The sequence below is a fragment of the Mytilus trossulus genome, chromosome 2, assembly GCF_036588685.1.
Source record: "Mytilus trossulus isolate FHL-02 chromosome 2, PNRI_Mtr1.1.1.hap1, whole genome shotgun sequence".
NCBI classification, from domain to species: Eukaryota; Metazoa; Mollusca; class Bivalvia; order Mytilida; family Mytilidae; genus Mytilus; species Mytilus trossulus.
In genome coordinates, this window is record NC_086374.1 from 19,780,131 (window position 1) to 19,805,115 (window position 24,985).

The 24,985-nt window shown below is 29.9% G+C and overlaps 1 protein-coding gene across 2 annotated transcripts in view; it reads right to left on the reverse strand.

Moving 5' to 3' along the window:
* The window catches only part of LOC134706696 (integrin alpha pat-2-like), a 43,623-nt gene that overhangs the window by 1,819 nt on the left and 16,819 nt on the right, over positions 1 to 24,985 (reverse strand). Inside the window, exons 13-23 of one of the 2 annotated variants that reach the window (XM_063565868.1) lie at positions 22,706 to 22,866; positions 20,699 to 20,863; positions 20,100 to 20,132; positions 15,905 to 16,398; positions 14,996 to 15,179; positions 14,271 to 14,417; positions 12,967 to 13,086; positions 12,218 to 12,319; positions 10,066 to 10,185; positions 9,188 to 9,352; positions 2,152 to 2,208 (exon numbers count right to left, since the gene is read on the reverse strand). In XM_063565868.1, the coding sequence (XP_063421938.1) occupies positions 2,188 to 2,208; positions 9,188 to 9,352; positions 10,066 to 10,185; positions 12,218 to 12,319; positions 12,967 to 13,086; positions 14,271 to 14,417; positions 14,996 to 15,179; positions 15,905 to 16,398; positions 20,100 to 20,132; positions 20,699 to 20,863; positions 22,706 to 22,866 (1,712 nt within the window). In that variant the 3' untranslated portion in view covers positions 2,152 to 2,187. The remainder of the gene's footprint in view (positions 1 to 2,151; positions 2,209 to 9,187; positions 9,353 to 10,065; positions 10,186 to 12,217; positions 12,320 to 12,966; positions 13,087 to 14,270; positions 14,418 to 14,995; positions 15,180 to 15,904; positions 16,399 to 20,099; positions 20,133 to 20,698; positions 20,864 to 22,705; positions 22,867 to 24,985) is intronic. The other variant, XM_063565869.1, reaches the window with a different exon arrangement.

Sequence of the window (24,985 nt, forward strand, 5' to 3'; positions counted from 1 at the left end):
ACAGTGTGTTGTACTACTTTTGGGACACATAATATCAAAATTATAGAAAACTTCATCGCCTATAACTCAAAATATGGACAATTTTATGTTAAGGGCGTCTTGAAATCTTTTAACAGCTTCTGAAGTGCTAATTTTAAACCTTTTTCAGCTGGACCAAATCACGACTTTCCTTTAAAATTCTGGACCCAAATTTTTTTACAGTGTAATTTCACCCCCCTACTTGCAATTTGAGGCATTAAACATGGAGAAATAAATTTTGAAGGGGTATTAAAATTAATGGCAAGTAGCCCACTGTCATCACTAGGGACTATATTTGTGAACAATGAAAATCAAGGGACGAAAATGGTGGTCTCGGACCTAATATATGTAGTCAGAACACATGAAATAAAAAAAACACGATTTAGTTGGTGTCACAGAAGCGCTATTTTAGATTCATCTTCAACAGGAATGCTTAAACCCAACAATTGGAAAATTAAGGATGTAAAAGTACACAAAGTAAAAAATTCATATATAATAAATTTATGAATATGCCGTCAATCCCAAAAATGATGTAGCACTAAAGCTAGGGGAAATGACAGTATACGTCTTCAAATATACTGGAAATTCACACCGGTCTATTTCACTGAAATAAGATGTATGTGCCTTACAAAAATCAAAAGGAGCGTCATGCACCAATGACACTCTGTAGATAAGGAACATTGTATACACATATATTGTTAGTATGAACACCGCTTCAGACAACTTTATAGGTGACAATGACGTCAATACATAATGACAGAATAACATCTTTGTTTTAACCTTGAAGTTAAAGACCCATTGATGGTCTTCGGCTGTTTTATTTATGCTATTTGGTCCGGGTTGTGGTATCTTTGACACATTCCCCATTTCCATTCTCAATTCTTAATACGTTTAAAATGAAGAATACATTCTTGCAAATAATAATCAGAAGATATGGGTCTCAAATATGTTCATATTATGTTGCCAGTAAAAACATGGTTCAAGCATTTCTATGGGACAAATAATATGCCCTGCTTACGCGAAACATTATTATTTTTAATAGCAATAATTATGGTGTATAAGTTTCAAAACATATGGTTTCAGCAAAATGGAGTTAGAGAAAAGAAACCAATTTTGGGACTGCATACGGATAGACGAACAGACAGAGAGGGGTAACACGTAATGCCCCTTTACCTAATGGTGGGGGCATAAAACTGTTTCAGATTTGTAATTTTTGACTATTTTTTATTTCTACTAAAGAACTGTATAAGGTAAATAAGGCTTTCATCTCTGTCATTCTTTTTTTTCTTTGGTAAATGTATGTAGTTTTATAAATTAATCTTTTCAAAACACATGTATAATGACAAATAGAACTGAGTACTAGAAACATGCTTTGTATAATATTTATTAAATAATCTACATGCATACCTTCTTAAAACATTCTCATTCACAGCATCAATATACATTTAAGTGTATTACATTCATGTACACAAAAACGTATATTTCACATGCACATAACAACATGCAATTGTTCATTGTATATGTATAACACATCAGTATAAATCGTGTGATTAGGTTAATTGACAATCAATATTACATAGTGATAGAACAGTTCTGAATAATGACAAGGTGAAAGAAAGGAATGATACCTTATAATTTATTTGTAACCATATGCACAAATTTCTTGAAAGATTTTTTTAAAAGTATGTCAGAAATAAAATAGCCAAAATGTTGATAAAGAAGAGATTTAATGTTAATTATACCCCTAAGTTATATTGCAATCTTTTGGATCTTAACAAAGATTTGCTACAACTAATAGCTATTTGATTAAGTTTTCACAATAAACTTTACACTAGAAAATAATCCCCTAGTACTAGCATACTAACACAAGCGTCTACTTTTAACTTTTACTGCTTGTATAAAAAAATATATATCAAAACACACTTGGTGACATTGTCATTATTTATTACTGTTCCTATTAAATATGATGCTGTGCACAATTCCCATCTTTTAAAGACAAGACTTTATATAGTAGATCTGTGTTATTCCAGGCAACATGGCAAGCTTCCATACTTGATGGAAGGTGTTATTCAAGGCAACATTTCCTATATAGATTTTGAGCACTTTCCAAGATAAAAAAAAATACTGAAATACCTGTTTTGTAGAAATATAACAAATAATATTTTCACTTCAAGTGGTATCATGAGGTATCTATAAATATAAAATCATCTATTAATAACAATAACTCTCTAAAACCAGCAAAGAATCAATAACTAAATCATGTATAATAGCAATGCAAATGTTAAATAATGTCAAAGAATTAGTTTTACAGATAATACAGGAAAGAAAGAAAATACAAATTTTCCCCCAAGTTTTATAATATTTGTTTACACCATTGTTGTGCACACAAAATCATATAATCATAACAATTTTCAAAGCTGACTTCTAATTCAACAAGTATACAGTAGAACTTGTGACTGTTCCTGTTCATTCAATTTGGTGTAGCAAATTATAAGCCTGGTACCTTTGATAACTATTGAAAGCTACATAAATATGTTTATTCTACTGTAAAATAGACAGTATATGGTAAAAATAATGACAAATTGAATACAATGATGGAATGGTTTAAATGATTGGAATGAGAGGATAGAAATATATACACCACTGATTATCACACTACATTCATACAATTACATTGGTTAAAATAAATGTATTAAACAAACTTAAAATTTATTTTCAAGCATACAAGATTGTTTCATGTATGTCAATCTATTTTGCTTTATACCAGTTATATATATATATAAAATCTGCTTTCCTTAATAATAATGATAAACAAATTGTAAGCTAAGAAACAAAATACTCCACAAAAAACTTTCAATACAAAGTCTCATTCGTGTCTGTTTTATTTCCATTACAAGTTTTAAGACTGCTTTTTAAGACTGCTTTTTAAGCTTTATCAATTTCCCTCAGTGGTCAGGTAACTTTCAAATTTTAGTACTGTAACAATAAATCATATCAATTTTAAAATTCAATATAACAGAACTTAAAGCACCAGAAAAAAACTTAAGCAAAACTTGTGTGCCCTATACAAGCAAGTTCATATTACACACGTTTTATGATATGAAACTCATTTTATTATTATGTACATAAATTCTTTAACATGAAGATTGTTTGAATTGAATGCCCAATTTGTTATGAAAAAAAACATTTTTAAAATTCTTTAAAGATATTACAGTAATTTAAATATGTAAATTGTACAAAAGAACCAATGAATTACTAAATGTATTACTAATGGTTCATGGGTTTCTGATTAATGTGTAGCACTGGTCATAACAACAAATTAACAAAAGAAAACCATACATGGTTGAAAAAAAGTATATAAATAAGCTGCTATAAGAATTATTAAAACTATAAGGAGTATTAGTTATAATAAAGACAAAAAAATAAATGTGGTTTTGTTTTTTATCTATTATTATTCAAAGCATTTATTTAAATTCAAATTCAATACTAGCAGCATGGTTTTTCCAATTATAAACACCACAGATATTATTGCTTTTCAAGACCTTTGTGTCTGTATGCATACAGCCTTTAATTTAGTAAAAGGGAATGTTTTTGAGCTTTGTAACGATTAGATGATTTGGGCCATTTAAAACTGATTTAATAGTTTGTTCTTCTGTTGTGCTGTAATACCACTCTTTAATCTGGCTACATTCTTTAATGTGTATCTTTCCTTTCATACAAGAGACTTTGAGTCAACTAGGTGGTAATGAAATTAGCAGCTCATGACCCTTCAAATGTCTATTGAAATATAAACAACAGTTCTGATACAATTGTCTTCTTGCTATATGAATGTATGATAGGTATAAATTTCTACTTAAATAACAGTAGACCATTGAATTGATATAGATTATTTATTTTTTTTTCATGAATGATATCAAACCTTTTTCTATTTAAATGATTATAACTTTTTACCCATATATAAAAAATATTCCATTTATTAAAAAGTCTTCAAAAAAATTATACTTGTAGGGAATTATGCAGTCTAATTTATTTCTCATATTTTATAAAAGGCAAAAAAAACCATGAACAATGAAAGGACCCAGTATTTCAAATCATTTTCTTTCGCTTTTGGTCTCTGATGGTTTTAGCATAATAAAACACCCCTTTTGTCATACTTGATGGTATTGAATTTAGTGGAATGACTCAAAACTACTTGTTGATTACAAATTTTAACAATGGTTAAAAATGTTAAAGATTATCTTTGTGTTAATACAATATAACAGCACAAGAGCATGAAACAATTTTTAACTGTATATGATATATCTGTTTTAACTCATTTGAGAATGGTGGAAGTCATGGCAATTGAGAGTCAGTAATGTTTGTAATATTTTGTAGACTTAAACCTAAATGATATCTCAAGGTCAACTATATACAGGTACTTATCCAAAAAGTAAACCTCAAAAATTGTAGGACAGAAAGTCAGAGGACAGTCACAGTAAAAAATGCAAAAGTTGTAGGACAAAGAGCAGGGGAGGGGTTCACGCCTGTTTATAAGATGTACAGGGGTGTGCCCAAAAAAATGGGTCTTTATTTGGGAGATTGTTGATAAAAATTACCCTCCTTTTTAAATTATAGACCTAAATAAAAATGTATTTATGTTTAATAAATGTATATTGATTTAAGGTATGTCTGATCTACATTTGATATAGTATAAATATGCCATCAGAATATAAAATTGTTAATGGTAAATTCCTATATTAGATTAAATCAATTCATTTGACAGTTCACCTTCTATATTAGGTCCCCTTTTGTTCTTGGTATTTATTAATGATATAGTCACTGATATTGAAGCCCAAATTAAGCTTTTTGCTGACGATACAAGTCTATATTTAACTGTTGATAACCCAATAGAGGGCGCTGAAATTTTAAATAGCGATTTGAATAAAATTCACGAAATGGTCCCAGAAATGGCTTGTAAAATTTAACCCCAAGAAAACTGAAACCATGACTATTTCCCGTAAAATTTCAAAACCTTACCACCCACCTTTAAACATGAACAACGAAGAACTACATGTAGTTGAAAAGCACAAGCACTTAGGAGTCTATTTTTCTAATAATGGTTCATGGAATGTCCATATTGATTATATTATACAGAAATCATACAAAAGACTTAATATAATAAGGAAAATAAAACACACTTTAGATAGAATGACCCTGGAAAAAATATATATATCATTTATAAGACCTATTATTGAATATGCTGATGTTATCTGGGATTCAGGAAATCAATCTTTAATGAATAAACTTGAAAATATCCAGTTGGATGCTGCTCGTATAGTTACAGGGGGGACTAAGCTCACAAGTACGTCGATGTTATATAAAGAACCGCAATGGGAGAAACTTTCAGATCGAAGAAGTAACCACAAATTAATATTGCTTCATAAAATTGTAAATAATAAAACCCCAAATTATTTGCAAGAGCTATTGTCTGGCTTTGTCTGTGGTCGATATAGATGTAGAAAAGGCCAAATTCTTCACGCGCGACTTAGAATGAATAGTAGTTCTTTAAACTGTCACTTGTTTCCAAGAAACTTAGTTTCTTCCCCTAAATGAAACTAGCTCACATTTTTTACTTTTTTGCCCACTATACTCGGACATAAGACAAGAACTGATAATGTCATTTGGAAGCCTAAAATTAACGGCAATTATGGACACCGAACTTCTATTAAATGGTTCAGATACAATTTCGAATGAAGAAAATATTAGTTTATTTCTCATGGTACAAAGGTTCATTATCAAAACTAAAAGGTTTACAAACTAATGACTCACACAATTAACCTGTAAGCATTTCGTCTTATCAGTTGCATTTTTCTTTACTTTTCAGTTCACTATGTAACTCACTGACAATATCAATATTTTTATTATGTAACAGAGCATGTAGTTTTGATTTATTGTGTATAATGTATTTAATTTACCAAGGAGGCAGATTAATATAAGCAATTACTGCTTGTTTCTGGATCCTTATTGTGAATATGTGTTTATAATTTATACTTGTATTTATCATAATAAAAATATTGTTTACACTAAATAAGTGCCCCACATTTAAAAAAGTGCTGAATAGTTTTATGAGAGAGTAGCAAAGATCTGCCAAACAACACCCGGTCCTAACACAAATCTATGCAAAAAGCTTATTTGATAAGCAAATTTGTTAAAGCAAATTCTAATATCTCTCAAAAAACAACTAAACAACTTACCACCATACATGTACATCACTGGCACACACAGAATCAATTTTCTATATTCATAAATAAACTAGTGCAATAACATTATTATAGCATGCTAGATTAAAACACACACAAAACGCAAGCTGTATTCTATTTAACATAACTGGACTACACCCTTAAAATTGGCATTATAAAAGGTGATATTTAAAGGCAATCTTAACAACCATGTATATAACAATTTGAAAGGTATCACACATTCACAACCAAAAATTAAATCTATCTAATCATATGAATGATAAAAATTATCCATTTTCTAAAATTGAAGTTTTAAAAATCTGATATTTACATTTTTATAAAGTTATTCTTTATACATTTTTCCTGGATCCTTTAAGGTATTTTAGTAAAATATTTATGATTGCTGACATTTGAGGATAAGAGAATAACTTGATGGACCAATTATCTTTTCAAGACATAAAATAATACATGTACATTCATTGATATAAAATAATAACTTGAGGAACAGACACTTGATTGTAGCTTCATGATGACACTGTGATTCCAAGACCTAGAAAGAACTTTTAAAACGTGATTTAAGCTTCAACTTGACCTCTCATTCATATGTTTTTTGTTAATCACTTATTAGCATTCCATGATTTTACTTTGCATTTGTTTCAAACTTTCATTAAGGAAAACTTTACAAAAACTTTATTGTGAGCTCCTTCTAAAAAGATATCTATTAAAATATAATAAAGATGTAAATGTGGATACAATATCTTTTTGATGAGGTCTGTGGCTCAATCATAAGTTTTTCTAAAAACTATACAAAACAAAAGCTCAAATGAAATGGCCATTTGAAATCAAATATATCCATTCCATAATGATAATAATACAGTCACAGCAGAAATTATGTCTCTGCAATAAATTGTCTCAAAAAAATATCGTCCAATTCATTTAGCAATAAATTTTAAAATGATTGTTAACATTTTTAGGAAACTTTCCAGCCAGAAAAGATCACCTTAAATCATTTGTAATAATCTGCATGTCCGGTTCAATTTTATTCTATCATGGTTTCTTTTCCTTTAATCATATGTAATATTCTGCATGTCAAGTTTAATTTTATTCTATCTATACATAAACTGAAAGAAACAGATAATTCCACCAAATATGACTATTTTGGAAGCCCTCAATCATATACCAAGATATATATTGGACAATTAAAGCTACACTGGTATATTCTATGCTTAAAACTTGACTGAGTGCAAATATAACCTTAATTATCCAAATTACCAAAATCAGAATCAAAATAAAATATAAAGCTTTTCTATGCAGATGAATGGATTATGTAGGCCAAAAGATTTCATTGCATGAAAGTTCAACACAAGAGTTTTCTGTTTACAAGCTTATCTATTCTCAAGACCTAGACTTAAAAGTTCTCAATTCTGAATAATTAAAAAACAAAACGGTTTTAACATACTTTCACAATTTAAAATGACAAATTCTTTGATAAAAATTTAAAGTAATTAGGGAATTAAGCAGCCAGTCTAGTGCAAAATCATACAGAACCTTTTTAAAATTAAAATAGCTGAGCTTCAAAATAATACATTACACATATTGAGCAAAATTGAAAAAAATGAAGGATAATTTATGAGTTACACACAACTGATAAAACACAATATATACATAATCAATTAAAGTGATAATATCACACTAAAAAATGGCAGTAAAAGATAATTAGAGCTAAGAAAAAGACTAGACACTTCCTTAAAAATAATCAACTGTTATATTTTTCCTATCGCCACCTAATTGTGTCCAACCTAATAGTGTATAGATTGTCAAAAAATAGTATAAACCCTTAACTAATTAAAGCAAAGTATTATGTTTTTTAAGTAACTAAGTTGCATTTTTAAGTATTATGTTTTTTAAGTTACTAAGTTCCATTTTTTTTAAAAGTTAAACAAGAAGGTTTGACATGACCCTAATATCATTATTTTTCAAGATAAAATTTCCCAATTAAGATTTAATGGCCATTATAAAAGTGCAATTAAAACACTGACCAGATAATAAATATTTCAGTTTTGAACTAAATTCACTGAAAAAGAAACTTTTTTCTAATTTATTGAGTCAAAAACACATAGGTCATGCATCAAACTGAACATCTCTCTGAATTATATTTTTTACAACATTATTGATCTATAGGACTTGAATTTTTAGTCTGCCAAACCCTGAGCTCTTATGTTTTCTAGCCCAAAATCTGGTTGAAATTCAGGAGATTTTAACAACTTTCACTAAAATCTTTATTTTTGGCCTCTTGTGTACTTAATATTCTCTATAAAACTCAACAAAAATCTATCTTTTTTGAAACATTAATAGACCAACGGCAATATAACTAATTAAGAGTTATAAAATTCATCTCCATATGAAAAATATCCTTGTTTCTGGTGATAGTACTAAACAAAGGAGGTCATAAAGGTAATACTAAAAATTCTAAGAATGTGTAGGTTTCAATTGATTTACACTAGCTTCTTTTAAGATTTTAAGAATTAACAAATTGTCACTAGTTTGGTCATGGAGGATTGTAAAAATACTAAAAATATTTCACAACCAAAAAATCATTACAATCAGACAAATGCCTACCGACTTTATATGGCACTTTTTATGGATATTCGTCTGCTGTTTCCAATTCCTTTCTGTAAATGTTGAAATTAGCCATTCAACTAAATATCAGTGAGGTCCTTTATGATTCCGATTAAGAATAAAATAACAGAGACTTCTTTTGACATACTATTTAGATAAAATATGTCTTTAACTAGTCTCTGTACGCATGCTTGTAGTGTAGGCTCTTTCAATATTGCTTCCAATTCAAATTAACGTATCTAAAACATCTCATGCTAATCTTTAATGCATTAGGAATAATCTTTAACCTCTTGCAACATTTTATCCAACTCATCAAAATTTTCACAACTCACATCAACTGGAGGTCCCTCTTCTTTGGTTTCATTTAGAGCCTCTTTTTCTTTATCTTTACCATTCTCCTCTATCAAAACCTCTTCATCACTTTTTGGTTCTACGTATTGAGATTTCTTTCTTCTTGCTACAATTTCATCTAAATGTTTTCGTTTAAAGAATCCAAACTGTAAAGAAAAAATTGATTAATGAGTATACAAATGTTCTAAAATGTTGATTAAAAATTTTAAAAAACTTTACTTATCTTAACTGTCTTGTTGTGCATTATGAATTTCTTACCACAACAAAAATATCAGATTGGAGCAATCTGGATTTATTTTCTTAGGAAACATGAATATAAATTTCCTGAAACAGAAATTCTAGGTTCCATAAAAAATAACTAGATATTATTTTGAGTTCTCACATAAGTAGCCCTTTTAATAGCTGGCTGTTTATTCTTTATCTAATAGGGCTCTTCACGGTTAGTGCAGTCATATTGGATAGGGGGCAGATTTTTTTAAAAAGAGGTGGAAATAGTATGAAAGTATGGGAAATCCTTTGTGTGTTTCCAAGCAACGGCTCTGTTTTATTGATGTGTTCCCGTATTTTTCACACCATTTTTACCTCTATTATGAAATTCTGTCCCCTATCCAATATGGCCGAACTAACTGTGAAGAGCCCTATTGTTTGTTTTGTTCTGTAAATAATTGCAGCTTTGGTATCTTTGTTGAATTGTTTTACAAACATTAAAATCCATAAGGTAGCTTAAGCTAGTCAGTATGAACATTCCCTACAGAAGAGATATAACATTATTAAAAAGACACCATTAATATTTAGTCCACCAATAATATTGGCTTAGAAAACCAGAGGTGGTCAGATTCCTATTCTGTTAGTCACTTACCTTCCATAAACAAAAAATAACTATGCCCAATACCATCAGTGCTAATACGATTGGTAATAACACCACCCACCACTGAACACTCTCCTTCTTCTGTTCTGCTGGTACAACATCTGTTTCTGCCTAAAAAACAAATAAAAAATCTGTTGAAAAATGTTAAATAGAGAATAATACATGGCAAAATCCGTATCATATGTCGTATTATCCCGAGACACCAATATCAGCCCAAGGGCCTTTAGGCCCCAGGGATGATATTGGTTGAGGGTGATACAGCATGTGAAACGGATTTTACCATGTTTTATACCCTTTATCATATATTTCAACAGGAGAGTATTATATTATATGAACTGTTTTCTGATCCAAGCACTGGATTACATTCAGTTCTACTTAAAAATTGTCTTGTTTTAAAAGCCTTAAAAGAACAGCTCAATTACTTATCCGAAGCACCTGGGTTACCTTACAATTTGAGTGCTGTTGTTTTAAAAATATTTTGTTTACTGTATTTTTTATAGTTGCTGATTTAGTGCCAAAAAATATGAAAACTTGACGTTCATGACATCACATGCCAAACAATGACCTCATTCAATAAATTGTGTCACGCACGAATGACCAGTACATTCTGGACCTATTCTGGGGTAAAATATTACTTAAGAAGCTTACATAAATTAAAACTGACTTTATGTATAAAAAAAAAAGTAAGGGTGTGATAAAGGGTGCGCATCAAAGTTGCTTGATATGGATTAACAGCAGTCTATTTATCAAATATTCCAAACTACTGTATTTACTACTAAATATATGATAAATGAATATACATTCATTGAAACTGAAATCAGAACCATCTAAGAAAGAAGAAATAATAGCATAGAGATTTATTTCTCCTATATTATTATTAACTTAAATTCATAAATTTTCTAACTGCCAGCAGATGTGGTATATTTGAATTATGATCTTTCATGCCTAGTGGAAAAAGGTAAATGAAAGGCAATATTTTTGGTGGGGTTCGTGTTGTTTATTCTTTAGTTTTCTATGTTGTGTCATGTGTACTATTATTTTTCTGTTTGTCTTTTTCCTTTTTAGCCATGGCGTTGTCAGTTTGTTTTAGATTTACGAGTTAGAATGTCCCTTTGGTGTCTTTTGTCCCTCTTTTATAGGACTCTTACTCACAAACTTAACATAAAAGTTCTTCTTTAGACTTTTATTCAGTTTGTGAGTTAATTGCCCTGGTTTACACATAAATAACCTCTAAAAAAAATGTGTTTAATCCTTATAATTCTTCAGCCAAACATTGTCAATTTTTTATTAACATTTTTTGTTTGATGTCATCTATATTCACCATCAAAAGCAGAATGGCATGTCGTAACTAAGGAATATGTCATCATCTTGACTTTCTTAAAAAAAATATTTCCTCAATACAAGGATGCCCAACTCACACTATCATTTTCTATGTTCAGTTGACTCCGAAATTGGAGTACAAAATGAACAAAATGAACCAGCGGACCGATAAACAGACAAACAGACCAGAAAACATAATGCTCCTCTTCTATTGTAGGTGGGGCTTACAAAGTACAAATGTCCCATAAATGCAACAGAATCTACAACCTTATAGAACCTACCTCAAAAACTTCATTTTAATTAGATATTATAAGCGTACAAGGAACATAATAATCTTTTGCTTGATAGTTTTCATTCATATGACGTCATGTTTTACCATTATGTAAATTTTTGCAAATCAACATTGAAATTTCCCAGAATTTTATAAGAATTTAGATTTTATACATTTTTAAAGCATGCATTATTTCTTTTCTGTTATATATTCATTAAAATAGAAACAATTGTTATGTTTTTGTTTTTCGATTTCAATTTGCTCAAATTCCAAGGATCCCTGCAAGTGTATTGTGCATGAACAGATCGCAGTAAAGGTTATGAAAGTAGTTTCGGAAACATGGTTTATCGAAGTGTTAACCAAGGAAAAAAGTTGTAATTGACCAATCAGTTTCAAGTATTTATAGAAATGCAAATCATATAAGAATTATATATATATATATATATATTTATAAACTACTGTCATTGTAATATCAACTTAAAAATCAAAACATAAATATAAAAAAAACAAAAAAATGCAGTCCCAGTAAAAAAGCCTGCAGTTTCTACTCACCAAAGCTGAATGACTAAGGGGCGATGTTAATCCTATATTTGGTTGCATAGATGCTGTTGCTACAGATGCTACAGATAAACTTTCTACTTTAGAACTCTGACTCTGAAATTAACAATTGAATAAATTATCGAGAAATACATAAGACAAAAAAGATTCTGGTATTAATTTACCTGTTTATTAGACTGTGTTGTCAAATAGAGGGTTTTGTTCCTTTTGGATTTTATACTTTCTCTCATCTTTTTATTTGCTAACTTGATTTGTATAAATTTATATGAAATTTGTGAATTAGTGACCTTCTCTTGCCTGAATTTATATCTAGTTTTGTGTAAATTATCACAAGCACATATCAACAAAATGCAAGCGCTTCAATAGACTTTGACAAATAGTTTGAAATCATATTAACTTAAATTTTATATTTTTTAATTTTTTAAAACATATACTTTAATATTCTATGGTCCATGAATACAAGTCAATAAAAATAGTCAAAAATCAGTTTTCTTGCTTTCATACTTAATAAATATCCTACAAAAATATAACCCTGCTATTTTCCATATAATTTCTATAACAAAGGGGTATAACTCCTGTAAAACTAGGTCATCAGCACTTATTTTTGAACTCTTCAACAAACTTTTGCTTGCCGACTTAAACAAATGATAAGAGCAAATTTTTTTCAATAAATAAAGAAGTTAGAACCCAGATTTTACTAACTGCCCTGACTTGTAATCCATTCCAGATTGATAAATACATACCTTGACTTTAGCTAATATATCTACGTCCATATCATAAGTTAACTTTATTGTGACAAAAGCTTTCACATCCAGTGGGGAAATGGAACATTCAACCATCTTACAGCCACCTAATTCACAATTCTACAACACAAGAAAAATTATCACAATACAAATAGTATTCAAGTAGAATCACTTTTACTAGGAAAATTAAATAAGACATTTGGACCTATTTTAAAAATGTCCATTCTTGATAAATGGATTATGAAAAAAAATGTTGAAAAATAAGTCATTTAATTGTACAGTTCAATACTTCAACAGTTTTTTCATATGTTTTGGAGTTTAGTGTGACCTCCATTTTCACTGAACTAGTACACAATTTTATTAAGGGGCCAGCTGAGGACCACCTCCAGGTGTGGGATTTTATGGCTGCCTTGAAGACCATTTGGTGACCTTCAGCTGTTGTCTGCTCTTTGATAAGGTTGTTGTCTCTTTTACATATTCCCCATTTCTATTTTATTTTAACATCAGTATAAACTAAATACAAAATATGCAACCTTAAATTTAACGGTAAGTTTGACAAGTCTGCAAAAGTGAAAATAATGTACCAAGATGTTCATTTAGCAACAATATTTTTAAGACTCTGTTATGCTTAAAAAATAGAATTTAAAGGAATATTTTTTTTCTAATCTGACAAAATAATTGTTTTTATATGGTTTAACTACTTCACTTGGAATTTTACAACACTCAAAAATATTACAAGCCATTTTGAAATTTTTAAAAAATTGTCCACTGCATAATGAAATATGCTCCCTATAAAATGATATTTGTCCCCTATAAAATGATATTTGTTCCCAATAAAATGATATTTGTCCCCTATAAAATGATATTTGTCCGCTATAAAATGATATGCATCCACTTTGCAAAGGATTGTGTACATCTCACAATAAAATGTTGTTTTTACACCAACTTTAGTTGTACTATTACCTATGTAAACTGAGAGTCTAACCAATAAACTGCATAAAATTAAAGCAGATCATTAAACTGTGAAGAGAGGTTTGAATCCAATGGTTATCCTTTGTCTCTGTTTGCCTTATTTGTATCTCTTATACCCATAGAATAGAAGTAAATAGTTGTCCTCTTACTCATAGGGCATAGTCAGCTATAAAAAGGTCCAGAAATGACAATGTAAAACAATTCAAACATCTTTAATCATATAAAAAAAAATGTAACACATAAACAAAGGACAATCACTGAATTATAAGCTCCTTAATTGGTACAGGCACATACATAAATCACATTGATTATGTACAATTATCTGTACTCACATAGTTTAAACTGTTCTCCATTGCTTCATCTCTCTGTTTTAACTGATAAGTTAGAGAAGTGTTTAATCTGGAAGTTACTGGAACTAACGTCTTTATTACAGATGGTCCACAATCAAAGTACATTGTTTTGCTAGGAACAACAAAATTCTAAACAAAAAATATAAAAAGAGAAAGTAAAAAAATAATTCTTTAAAGTGTAACATGCCTTATCTGAGACCTGAGTTTTCCAACATCCTCCTTTAACCAACACATTTCCATGGTCCCAAAATATACCTATCCTTGCAGAAAAAATATGAGTATTCCAACACTCTGCTTAATTCAACATTTTTTCTGGTACCCCAGTGTGTCGAATTAGGCAAGTTACACTGATCAGTACATATTTCATGTATTTCAAGTATTGTTTTCTGATAAAAAGTATATTATGAGGTATAAAACACTGTATTCATTGAATAATTATTAACCATAACCTTCATATATCAAACACACAAATCTTTACAAAAAGAGTATATTTTTCACAAGTAAACAGACAAAATGATTGTTTCAAATGGAATTGCTCTTCAATGGCATTTCTTCTATAAAGACTGTTTTGTTAATGATTAGCCAATAATATTTCTGAAGTATAACAAGGTTAACAGCAATTAGCAACAAATGATATGAGCAATGGATAAATTACTTCAGAAAATTGAAGACAAAAACACATAACAAATTTATATTTAAAAACTCACCAGTTCAGTTACTTTTAGGATAGATTTCTGGGCAATAACTACACTAGGGTATTTAACAGTAAATACTGAATGAGACCCTCGGTAAGACTCCAGGATACTAGGTCCATTGTTGGTAAAATCAAATCTATGTGTTACTCTATCCACTTTAGTTTTGCTAGTTACAAACAATTCTGGATTGCCAACCCTGCATAAAAATCATTTGAACATTTATTCAATTGTATTCCTAAACTTTGAATTTCAAATTGAAAGTTATATGAATTTTACATCTTTTTTTTTGTTTTTTTTGTGTGATAGCCACCTTGAATAACACATTCACTTTCATGCAATGTTTGAACATAAGAATTGTCAACATGAGATTAAACAACATAAACAACAAGAATTCTACAAATATCCTTGAGTTTGATAATGACACTATTTCAAAGATATAGGTACATTTGTGAATCTCAAGATTATAAATTAAGTAATTAAATGAAGACTAAGTGTGTAACCTTAAATTTTTTTAGTTTTTTTAGTTTTAAGCTCTCAAACCTTTAAAAATGTTTGACTTTCTAAACTCTTGTGATGAAAGTTGTTCCAAAAATATGTTTCATGAACATGTTTGATAATTGGTTTATGACATTTTCCAACCCTACACAAAATTATTCATTTGTTATACTGAGTCTTAAACAATATATTCTTTTTTCATATTCAGTAACAATACTAAAATTCAAAAAATGTCACGTTGGGACTCATACAGGTACATCATTAATCATACATTGTATAATCACTATGTAAAAATAAGGTGCAGGTTTTTTTTCTCCATTTTGTTTATAGCTAATAATATAAAATTATGTATATTGTCATTTTTCAATAAATTTTCAGTCTATTTGAATATTTTATTTACTTTTAAAAGACGATGTTTGAACTCACCCATCAAATGCTATGTCAGCATATGACTCAACTTTCATTTGTAGTACTTTCTTATTATTTGACTTGTTTATATCCACACTTTTGGTTTCTAGATTTATGTTGACATCAAAATTGTTGACAGCCACAGGAGCATAGCGAGCTTCAAAATAAATAGTAAATCTGTCCACTCTACCCGTCACAAACGGCTGTTCCAAATCAGATAATTCACATTCTAGAATAGACTTGGTCTCGTCAATGTTACGTGGTGAACATCTCACAGGGGGTACTGAATGTGTTTTGACCTTCAAATAACTGATGTAATTAGGTGCATCAATCTTCAATAATGTTCCATACGAAGATTCTCTCAAGTTAGTAACATTAACATCTAAGTGAAAGCCTGCTTCCGGTCCTCTGACTAGGGTATCTCTTCTACCATAATTATATTTTGGATTAACGTCTAATTTCATATCTGTCTCACAAATGTTATCTGGACCACAATCTTTTTTGAATTTAACCTACAAAATAATACTCAAAATTGACAACAACAATTCAAATGGTCTGCAATTTTATTTGCTATGGTTTGCATGTTTCGCCTGCAAGGCAAGCGTCATCAGGACAATTTTCATACAGAAATCTACAAAATATATCATTGGCAAACAAATGAATGTATGAATTAACTTTTTAATGATCCAATTAGGGTTGTGACCTAAACAGAAAAAAATTTACTAAACCATAGTGAAATGTTACCCCGCCAATTTGTAACTGTGGAATTATCACACAAAAAAGCCATAGTGCCCCAGTAATTGTGAAATCCAAATGTCATTATAGTATGGCCAACCAGACATGATGACAAACAATCCTTCCAAATATAAAAGCTTTCTGTCAAATGGTTACAAAGGAGTCATGTTCATAAAGTGTCACTGTTTTATGATACTGCGGCTAAATTATAATTTCTGGAGTACTAATTTTCATATGTGAACCGTGAATTTCAATGTTTAACCAAGTACAAATTTTCTATATTTGCTTGTATGCAGACAATGGCAAAACATGAAAGCAAGCATCCTTAGAAATATTTTTTTCCCTAATTCGCAAATTTTGATAACCAAGAAAATAAAAGTAACCATAGCCCCTAAAATAATTGTAAATCAAAAACTCAAAGTACTGGATGGCCAAGAAGAAATAGCAATTATTTCTACCCACTTGTATGTGATTACAGTCTCTGGTTATTAGTGTGTGAGGTTGGACAAAAAATTCTTAAGGGTTCCGCGGAACCCAGTGTCTCGCCTACTTATGCTGTTAATTGCAGGCTCAACAAAAGAGGAATAAAATCAATGAAAATATTCCTCTTGATACTGTCTTATGATTCTAAGACAATGTAAGACGCTTCTGTCCAAGTTTGGTAAAAATACAGTATGTTTTTAAAACTTTTTTAAAAAGTCCATTTATAAGTAAAATACAGATACTAGCTTTTGATCATAAACAAGCTTCTGTCCAAGTTTGGAACAGGTCCAAAATAGTATAAGAAAGTTATTAAAATTTTAAAAACTTTAACCACCGAGTGAATGCGTTGTTTCCTGGAAGAAAATCTAAGTCCATTTAAAAGTAAAATGCACAAAAAATGGATTTATTTGTTAACAAAATTTACTTCTGGATACTATGTTATGATCATAAACAAGCTTCTGTCTAAGTTTGGTACAAACCCAGGATAGTTTAAGAAAGTTATTAGAATTTCAAAAACTTTAACCACAGAGTGAATGTAATGTTTCCTGGCAGAAAAAACTAAGTCCATTTTTAAGTAAAATATGGAAAAAATGGAATTTTATTTTTCCAAAATTTCCTTCTGGATACTATCTTATGATCATAAACAAGCTTCTGTATAAGTGTGGAACAAATACAGTATAGTTTAAGAAAGTTATTAAAATTTCAAAAACTTTAACCACAGAGTGAATGTAATGTTATGGCAGAAAAACTAAGTCCATTTATAAGTAAAATACGGAAAAAATAGAATTTTATTTTTACAAAATTTACTTCTGCATACTATCTTATGAACATAAACAAGCTACTGTCCAAGTTTGGTAGAAATCCAGTTTAGTTTAAGAAAGTTATTAAAATTTCAAAAACTTTAACCACAGAGTGAATATTTGTTGACGCCGACGACGACGACGACGGAATGTAGGATCGCTATGTCTCGCTTTTTCGACTAAAGTCGAAGGCTCAACAAAAAGGAGAAGACTCTGGGGACAACAAACACAACAAAGTATCGTAACCTCTCTGATTATGTTGCAATAAGGCATACAGTATATAACGCAAATTGGTTGGTTTATGATTTGTTATAATTTATCTGTCATACAGTAGCAGCAGTACATGCAATCATTCTGTTATTTTGTTGATCAATAAACTTTGCGCCATCACTTCATCAACCATGCAATGAAAGTTTACCGTCATGCAGAATGTTAGTTTATTGTTATTTACCATTTTATGTGGATTGCTGTTACTTTTCTTGAACATTTGTCAGAGTATAATGATACAGTTATGGATTCCATGAAAAGTTATTAACATAACGTCTGTATGACCAAGTGAAAATTATCTTTTGGAGATTTAATAATTTTTATATATATGTTTCATGAAGACCATAACTGTATTATTATACTGAATTGAACACCATGATATAATTTTCCTTGAATGAAGATTAAAATTTCTGATATAAGTTCCTCCTAAATTTACTAGAAAAAATCAAAAAGAATTTTTTATCAATTTCATAGATCTGTACTTTTTACATACTCATTCGCATAATAACACAATTTTTGTAGCTTGTTTAGTGCTTTCTGAGTCTTTGTGGCTCAAAATGTTTTCAATGTCCGAATCCCCCAATTAGCAATCTGTTGAGACAGCCTCCATATTTGCAAGATGTTAACAAGGGATATGATGTCTGTCTCTAGCTTGCTATTATTTTTTTAAGTGCAAATGTGCGCCAAACAAGTTATCGTTGCTACGCAGCTATTATCAAAGAGCTATTTTGCCTACGCTTTATTTGCAACAGGAAAAGAGGGATGTTCTCCTTGTAAAGGAATGAAAAACATACAATAATATCTAAAATATTTTATCAGTTGTTGCCATCTTAAAGTATAATAAAAGTTCTGTAAATTCAGAAATTATTGCGAGCATTTATTATTGTGATTTTGTCATTTTAGACTAAAATTAGATTTTAGTTTTCGCTATATTCAGAAGAATCCTGTTTGATTCAATTAAAAAATTTCAAAATCCGAGTTTTAATTATTGCAATGATAACCCTGACGCATTTTTCGCAATAATAAAAGCATTGAATAGTTTCTGAATTTACAGTAATTACATCCTTGTGTATCCTTAAATAGCTTCAATATATACATTTAAGTACTTTAATTCAAATGATACATTTCCTTTATGTTAGTCCTTTGAGTGAATTTTAAATTCATTAGTTTAACTTTTCAGATATATTAATTAAAGTTGATAAGTGTAACAATAGGTTGTAAAGATATATAGTTAATTTATGAATTATCATACATGAAATCAATTAGTTTTTTGTGTTATTTAATTTTTACAAAGTATACGAGAGTATCAAATACTTAAGTGTAGATGGTCTGTTTATTATAGCATTATACATTTATTATATGTTAGAATCCAAAAATGATTGACCACTTTTTAAACAGCATTTGAGATTATTCAGCTTATCCTAGCCTTTCACATGCAAATGACTTGTATTACTTGAAGTGTCTGAATTTCTAATCAGGACCATAACAAACTTATTTCATTTTGGAGCATGAGAAATAACAGACCAAGATAAATATACAGATAGACATCCTCACAGATCAGCATACCTCTACTGCAACTTATCAATAAACTAATAAAGAGGGGGGGGGGGGGGGGGGTAATAAATTGAAAAGTTGTGATACATGTCTTTTAAAAAACGTTAGATTCAATTTCCACATAAAAGGTCAGACTGACTTTATGGTACATTTTATAACATTTAAATGTTAGTAACTCAACTGACAATCATAAATACTCTTCTGCTTTTTTGAAATGTCATATGACTATTGTTCTGCTGTTTCCTCATTTTTTTTTACTGTTTCAAATAGTTAAGTTTTATATATGTTTTATCATGTTATACATTGTTACTTTTGTAAGTTTTTTTCATGTCCCAAATGCTCCATATATTTCCCTATCATGCATTCAAACTTACTATGCTTTTTAAAAGAAATGTAGTTTCAATCCTCTGAAACATTAAAATTATCAAAAACATGTTCAGCAATATTATTAAATGAAATATGTGTATCTACATGTTAAGACATGTGTCCTTTCTTCCATAATATCGCATTTGTTTGTAGCTACATACTAAGCCTTCAAATACATATCATCAACACAGCTTTTTAAGGAATTTAAATATTAGCAAAAATGCAGATATATCTATAAAATAACCATGCAAATAACTTTATTTTTGGGGAGTTTTCAAGGTCACTTATAAGAGATAAATAGTAGGACAAAAAGGAAGCATGATGATTTATCAGCAGTGAATAAATATTTTACAAAGTTATAAGTGAACAACTTGACAGCATATCACTTTCTTCTAACAGATTTTTTTTTAGAAAACCTCAATATTTGAAAAAGCAAGAAAACTGTTTGTAAAAGTCTTAATAGAAATATATTAAAATGATGTGTCACAAGAATGTTATTATTCATTTTCTATTCAGAATCTTTTCATATGATTACACAATTTAACATTCAATCATAGTATGACATAATTAAGTACACTTTGTTAACTTTACAAGTAACATCTCCTACCTCTTCTATGAAGAAATCTGCATCAGGAACCTGCCTCTTAGCATCAAACACACTGATAACTGGGCACGGATTTGTAGAACAATTCAAACCTGTTCCTGATTGGTGCTTAATGGCATATTTGACAACAAAGGTCACAGGGGTCACAATATCTTTTACTCTATATTTCTAAAAGTATAAAACATCAAATCTCAGTTTTAACTAAAACAAGAGTGCACACGCTGAAATGTCTCGCCTTCTGTACTAATCATTGATATTATGTTGATAGTCCTAAGTATAAAGCTTTATTACAACTGTCACATAAACTTAACATTAATCACGATAACTAAACAAAGACCAATGAACCATGAAAATGAGGTCAAGGTCAGATGAACCGTGCCAGGCAGACATGTACAGCTAACAATGCTTCTATACAACATATATAGTTGACCTATTAGGTATAGTTGAAAAAAAATAGACCAAAACACAAAAACTTAACACTGTGCAATGAACCGTGAAAATGAGGTCACGGTCAAATAAAACCTGCACGACTGACATAAAGATTATAAAATATTTCCATACACCAAATATAGTTGACCTATGGCATATAGTATTAGATAAAAAGACAAGAACTCAAAAACTTAACTTTGACCACTGAACCATGAAAATGAGGTTTAGGTCACATGACATCTGCCCGCTAGACATGTACACCTTAACATCATTCCATACAACAAATATAGTAGACCTGTTGCATTTAGAATGAGAAAAATACACCAAAACACAAAAACTTAACTATAACCACTGAACCATGAAAATCAGGTCAAGGTCAGATGACACCTGCCAGTTGGACATGTACACCTTACATTCCTTCCATACACCAAATATACAAGCCCTATTGCTTATAGTATCTGAGATATGGACTTGACCACCAAAACTTAACCTTGTTCACTGATCCATGAAATGAGGTCGAGGTCAAGTGAAAACTGTCTGACAGACATGAGGACCTTGCAAGGTACGCACTTACCAAATATAGTTATCCTATTACTTATAATAAGAGAGAATTCAACATTACAAAAAATCTGAACTTTTTTTTCAAGTGGTCACTGAACCATGAAAATGAGGTCAAGGACATTGGACATGTGACTGACGGAAACTTCGTAACATGAAGCATCTATATACAAAGTATGAAGCATCCAAGTCTTCCACCTTCTAAAATATAAGGCTTTTAAGAAGTGAGCTAACGCCGCCGCCGCCGTAGCCGCCGCCGCCGCCGGATCACTATCCCTATGTCGAGCTTTCTGCAACAAAAGTTGCAGGCTCGACAAAAAATCCTGTACAATAAGTTTTGTTTGATAAAAAAATAAAAGAATTTTCCATGGGACACAGATGCCCCGCTTTTAAACATGCAAAACTCAATGTAGAAATTCAAACATACTGACGTTTTGATTTGTTCACTTTGAAACTTAATGACATTTGATTCTGTATACTGTTATTAGATATTGCTCGATGGCTTGAAGTGCTCTCATTCTTCAATAACAGTAATTAGGTAACCAGAGAAAGGTGAATCTACTTAAAAAAACAAAAATACTCCAAAAGAAAACTCAAATTAGGAACTTTTGGAATACAAAATTAAATTATTCCACTAATCACAGCAACAGATCTATGAATAAATACCTAGTCTTGGATGTTTTAGTCTCATAACTCTGGAATTACCAATCTAGAAATCTTCCAAATATGATAAAGTTTGGAATGCATTCTAGAGTTACAGCAAGATATGCAAAGACAGATATATGAACAAATAGATGGACAGACAAAAAGGCAACAGTTTACCATACAACAGAGGTATGACTAAGAAAATTTAATAAGGGAAACCACACTTAGGTCAAACTTATGTTTTGGTGGATTATAAAAATGAATTAGACTTTTTTGTGATTCATATCATTTGATCCATTTTTTTTTTTTAAATGTTGGCCAAACCTAAAACAATATAAAATCAGAATGTATAAAGTGTTTTTAATACACTGATATTACCTGTATTACGACTGTATAATTATTAGAACATTGTGGTATTTCATAACCTTTGATGACCTTCTTGTCACCTGCCACTGTGTAACTACCATCTTCTGCTAGAATCCTTTCTTGTATTCCTTGTTGAGTCATACTATTATCAATAAAAACAGTGTAGTTCACAACTGCAAAAAAAGTGGAGAATCAAGTCATAAACATTGCTGACCTTAAATGCAATTAAACATAAAAATAAAGAATAAAATACCTGCTGAAAAAGTTATGAAAAACTATAAGTACTAGTTTGTATGAGTCAAGGATATTGACAAAACGTTTATGTCAAGAACACATAAAGGGTATCATTTTACAACAATATTATGAACAATATGATTGGGGAAATAAGAAAAACAGATACCTAATACTATACTATAACGTTATGGACAGGATCAGAGCCTAACACAACATGTGTCTAACATAACTATTACATCAAATCTCCTAATAATAAAATATTATTTCATGTATTTGTTTACATCTGGATCTTATTTCTTAACCTTTAATAATGTAATTTATTAGGCACATGAGAGTTGTAAATGCTCTTTTGTGAACATATATCAGTACATGTACCAGATTGTATGTGTCAATGCTGTTGATAAAATTGTATGTCCATGTATAAGTATAAAAAAGAAGATATTGTATGATTGCAAATGAGACAATTCTCAACATGAGAGAAATGACAAATGCAAAATAATTCAAACAGAAAACTAATGGCCTAATTAATGTAAAAAAAATAAACGACAAACAAATATGTAATACATCAACAAAAAACAACCAATTACAGGCTCTGTTTTGTATATGTAAATGCTATTGACAAATGTGTATATGGACCATAATTTGGTATTCGGCCTTTGGTTTCTTTTTGTATCCTTTTTCATAAGTTCTAAAATTTTAACTTTTATTTTGTGGGTTGTGCTGGTGTTAGAATAGTGAGAATGGAACAATTGAGTTTTTCGAGAAAAAATTAATACATTTTGATTCACCGTTTACATGACATGAAACCAAACAGGAAACCAATCTTTATTTTCTTTATTTTGCACAATATAATTCAAAAGGCATAAATAAACACCATTACTAGTGTTACTTGCTTCATGTTAATATTTAAAATCTATTTTCAATGTTATATTAAAGCTTTTTTAAACCTGACAGGAAACCATAAGAAACCGAAAGCATTTTTTTAGTTTTATTTTATTGCAAAATCTGCTTAAAATAATTTGAACAGTATACTTTTTCTTAAAATCCATCTTAAATGTAACAGTATTATAAAACTCCTAAATATGTGCTTGTTTTGAAAACAATTAGTACAATTTATTCAGAATTTTCCATATTTTCTTCATTGATACAGGATACCATAATCGTTGTATCTTGATGTTTAAGCCAAAAAAATGTATTTATATTTGGTTTTGATATTCCAGTTATATACAATTTATTCCAAATCATTGGCAATGTAACATTCTTTAAATCCAGTAAAGAAAAAAACTTTTAACTTGGAATTAAAATCTTTAAAATAGGCACAATGTGATACTTGTGACCTGTACACCATCTACATGGTTTCCACATTTTAACCTACTTTAGTGGGCTAAAATCAATAAAGTACTTCCTTTCAAGTCATGCATGGTAAAAGTTTACTTCTCCTTTGACAAGTTTATTGCGTTTCTGATAAGTGTTTGCAGAACATGAATAAAAATGTTTAGACATAGTATTTCGTACATCCGTCCGTAATGGCGTTATCACATGTTAGTCACATGTTTCACGTATGACCGGAAATGATTAGAACTTAAGGACAAAAACAATTTTAATAAATAACTGGACTTCTGTTTCGTGTGAAATGTAACGCATAACGATAACGTCACTTTCTTACTTAATTATTACGAAGATCAAAACAAGAATGTAAATCATCTCTGATTTACCTGTTTGAACATCTCGCGAGAGTTCATATTTGCATATTGTTTTATAAGAATTCTATTACAACAAAGCAGATTACATCATCTAAAATTTGCGCTACGAAATCGGACACAAAATTCACGCCACTGTTCTTACATCTGCTACATAAATACTTATAGTTCTCGGCACTTTCTTCTCACTATTCTTATTGGTCGATGTTCTTTGTTATTTGAAAGGAAAAGTTACGAATTTGCCGATGACGATTATCTATAAATCAGTCAGTGTTATGCTCTTCGGAAGCAAAAAGTAACGCGAGAAACGACACAAAAATACGGTTGTAGAATCTTTGTAATTCTTATATTTCAATTT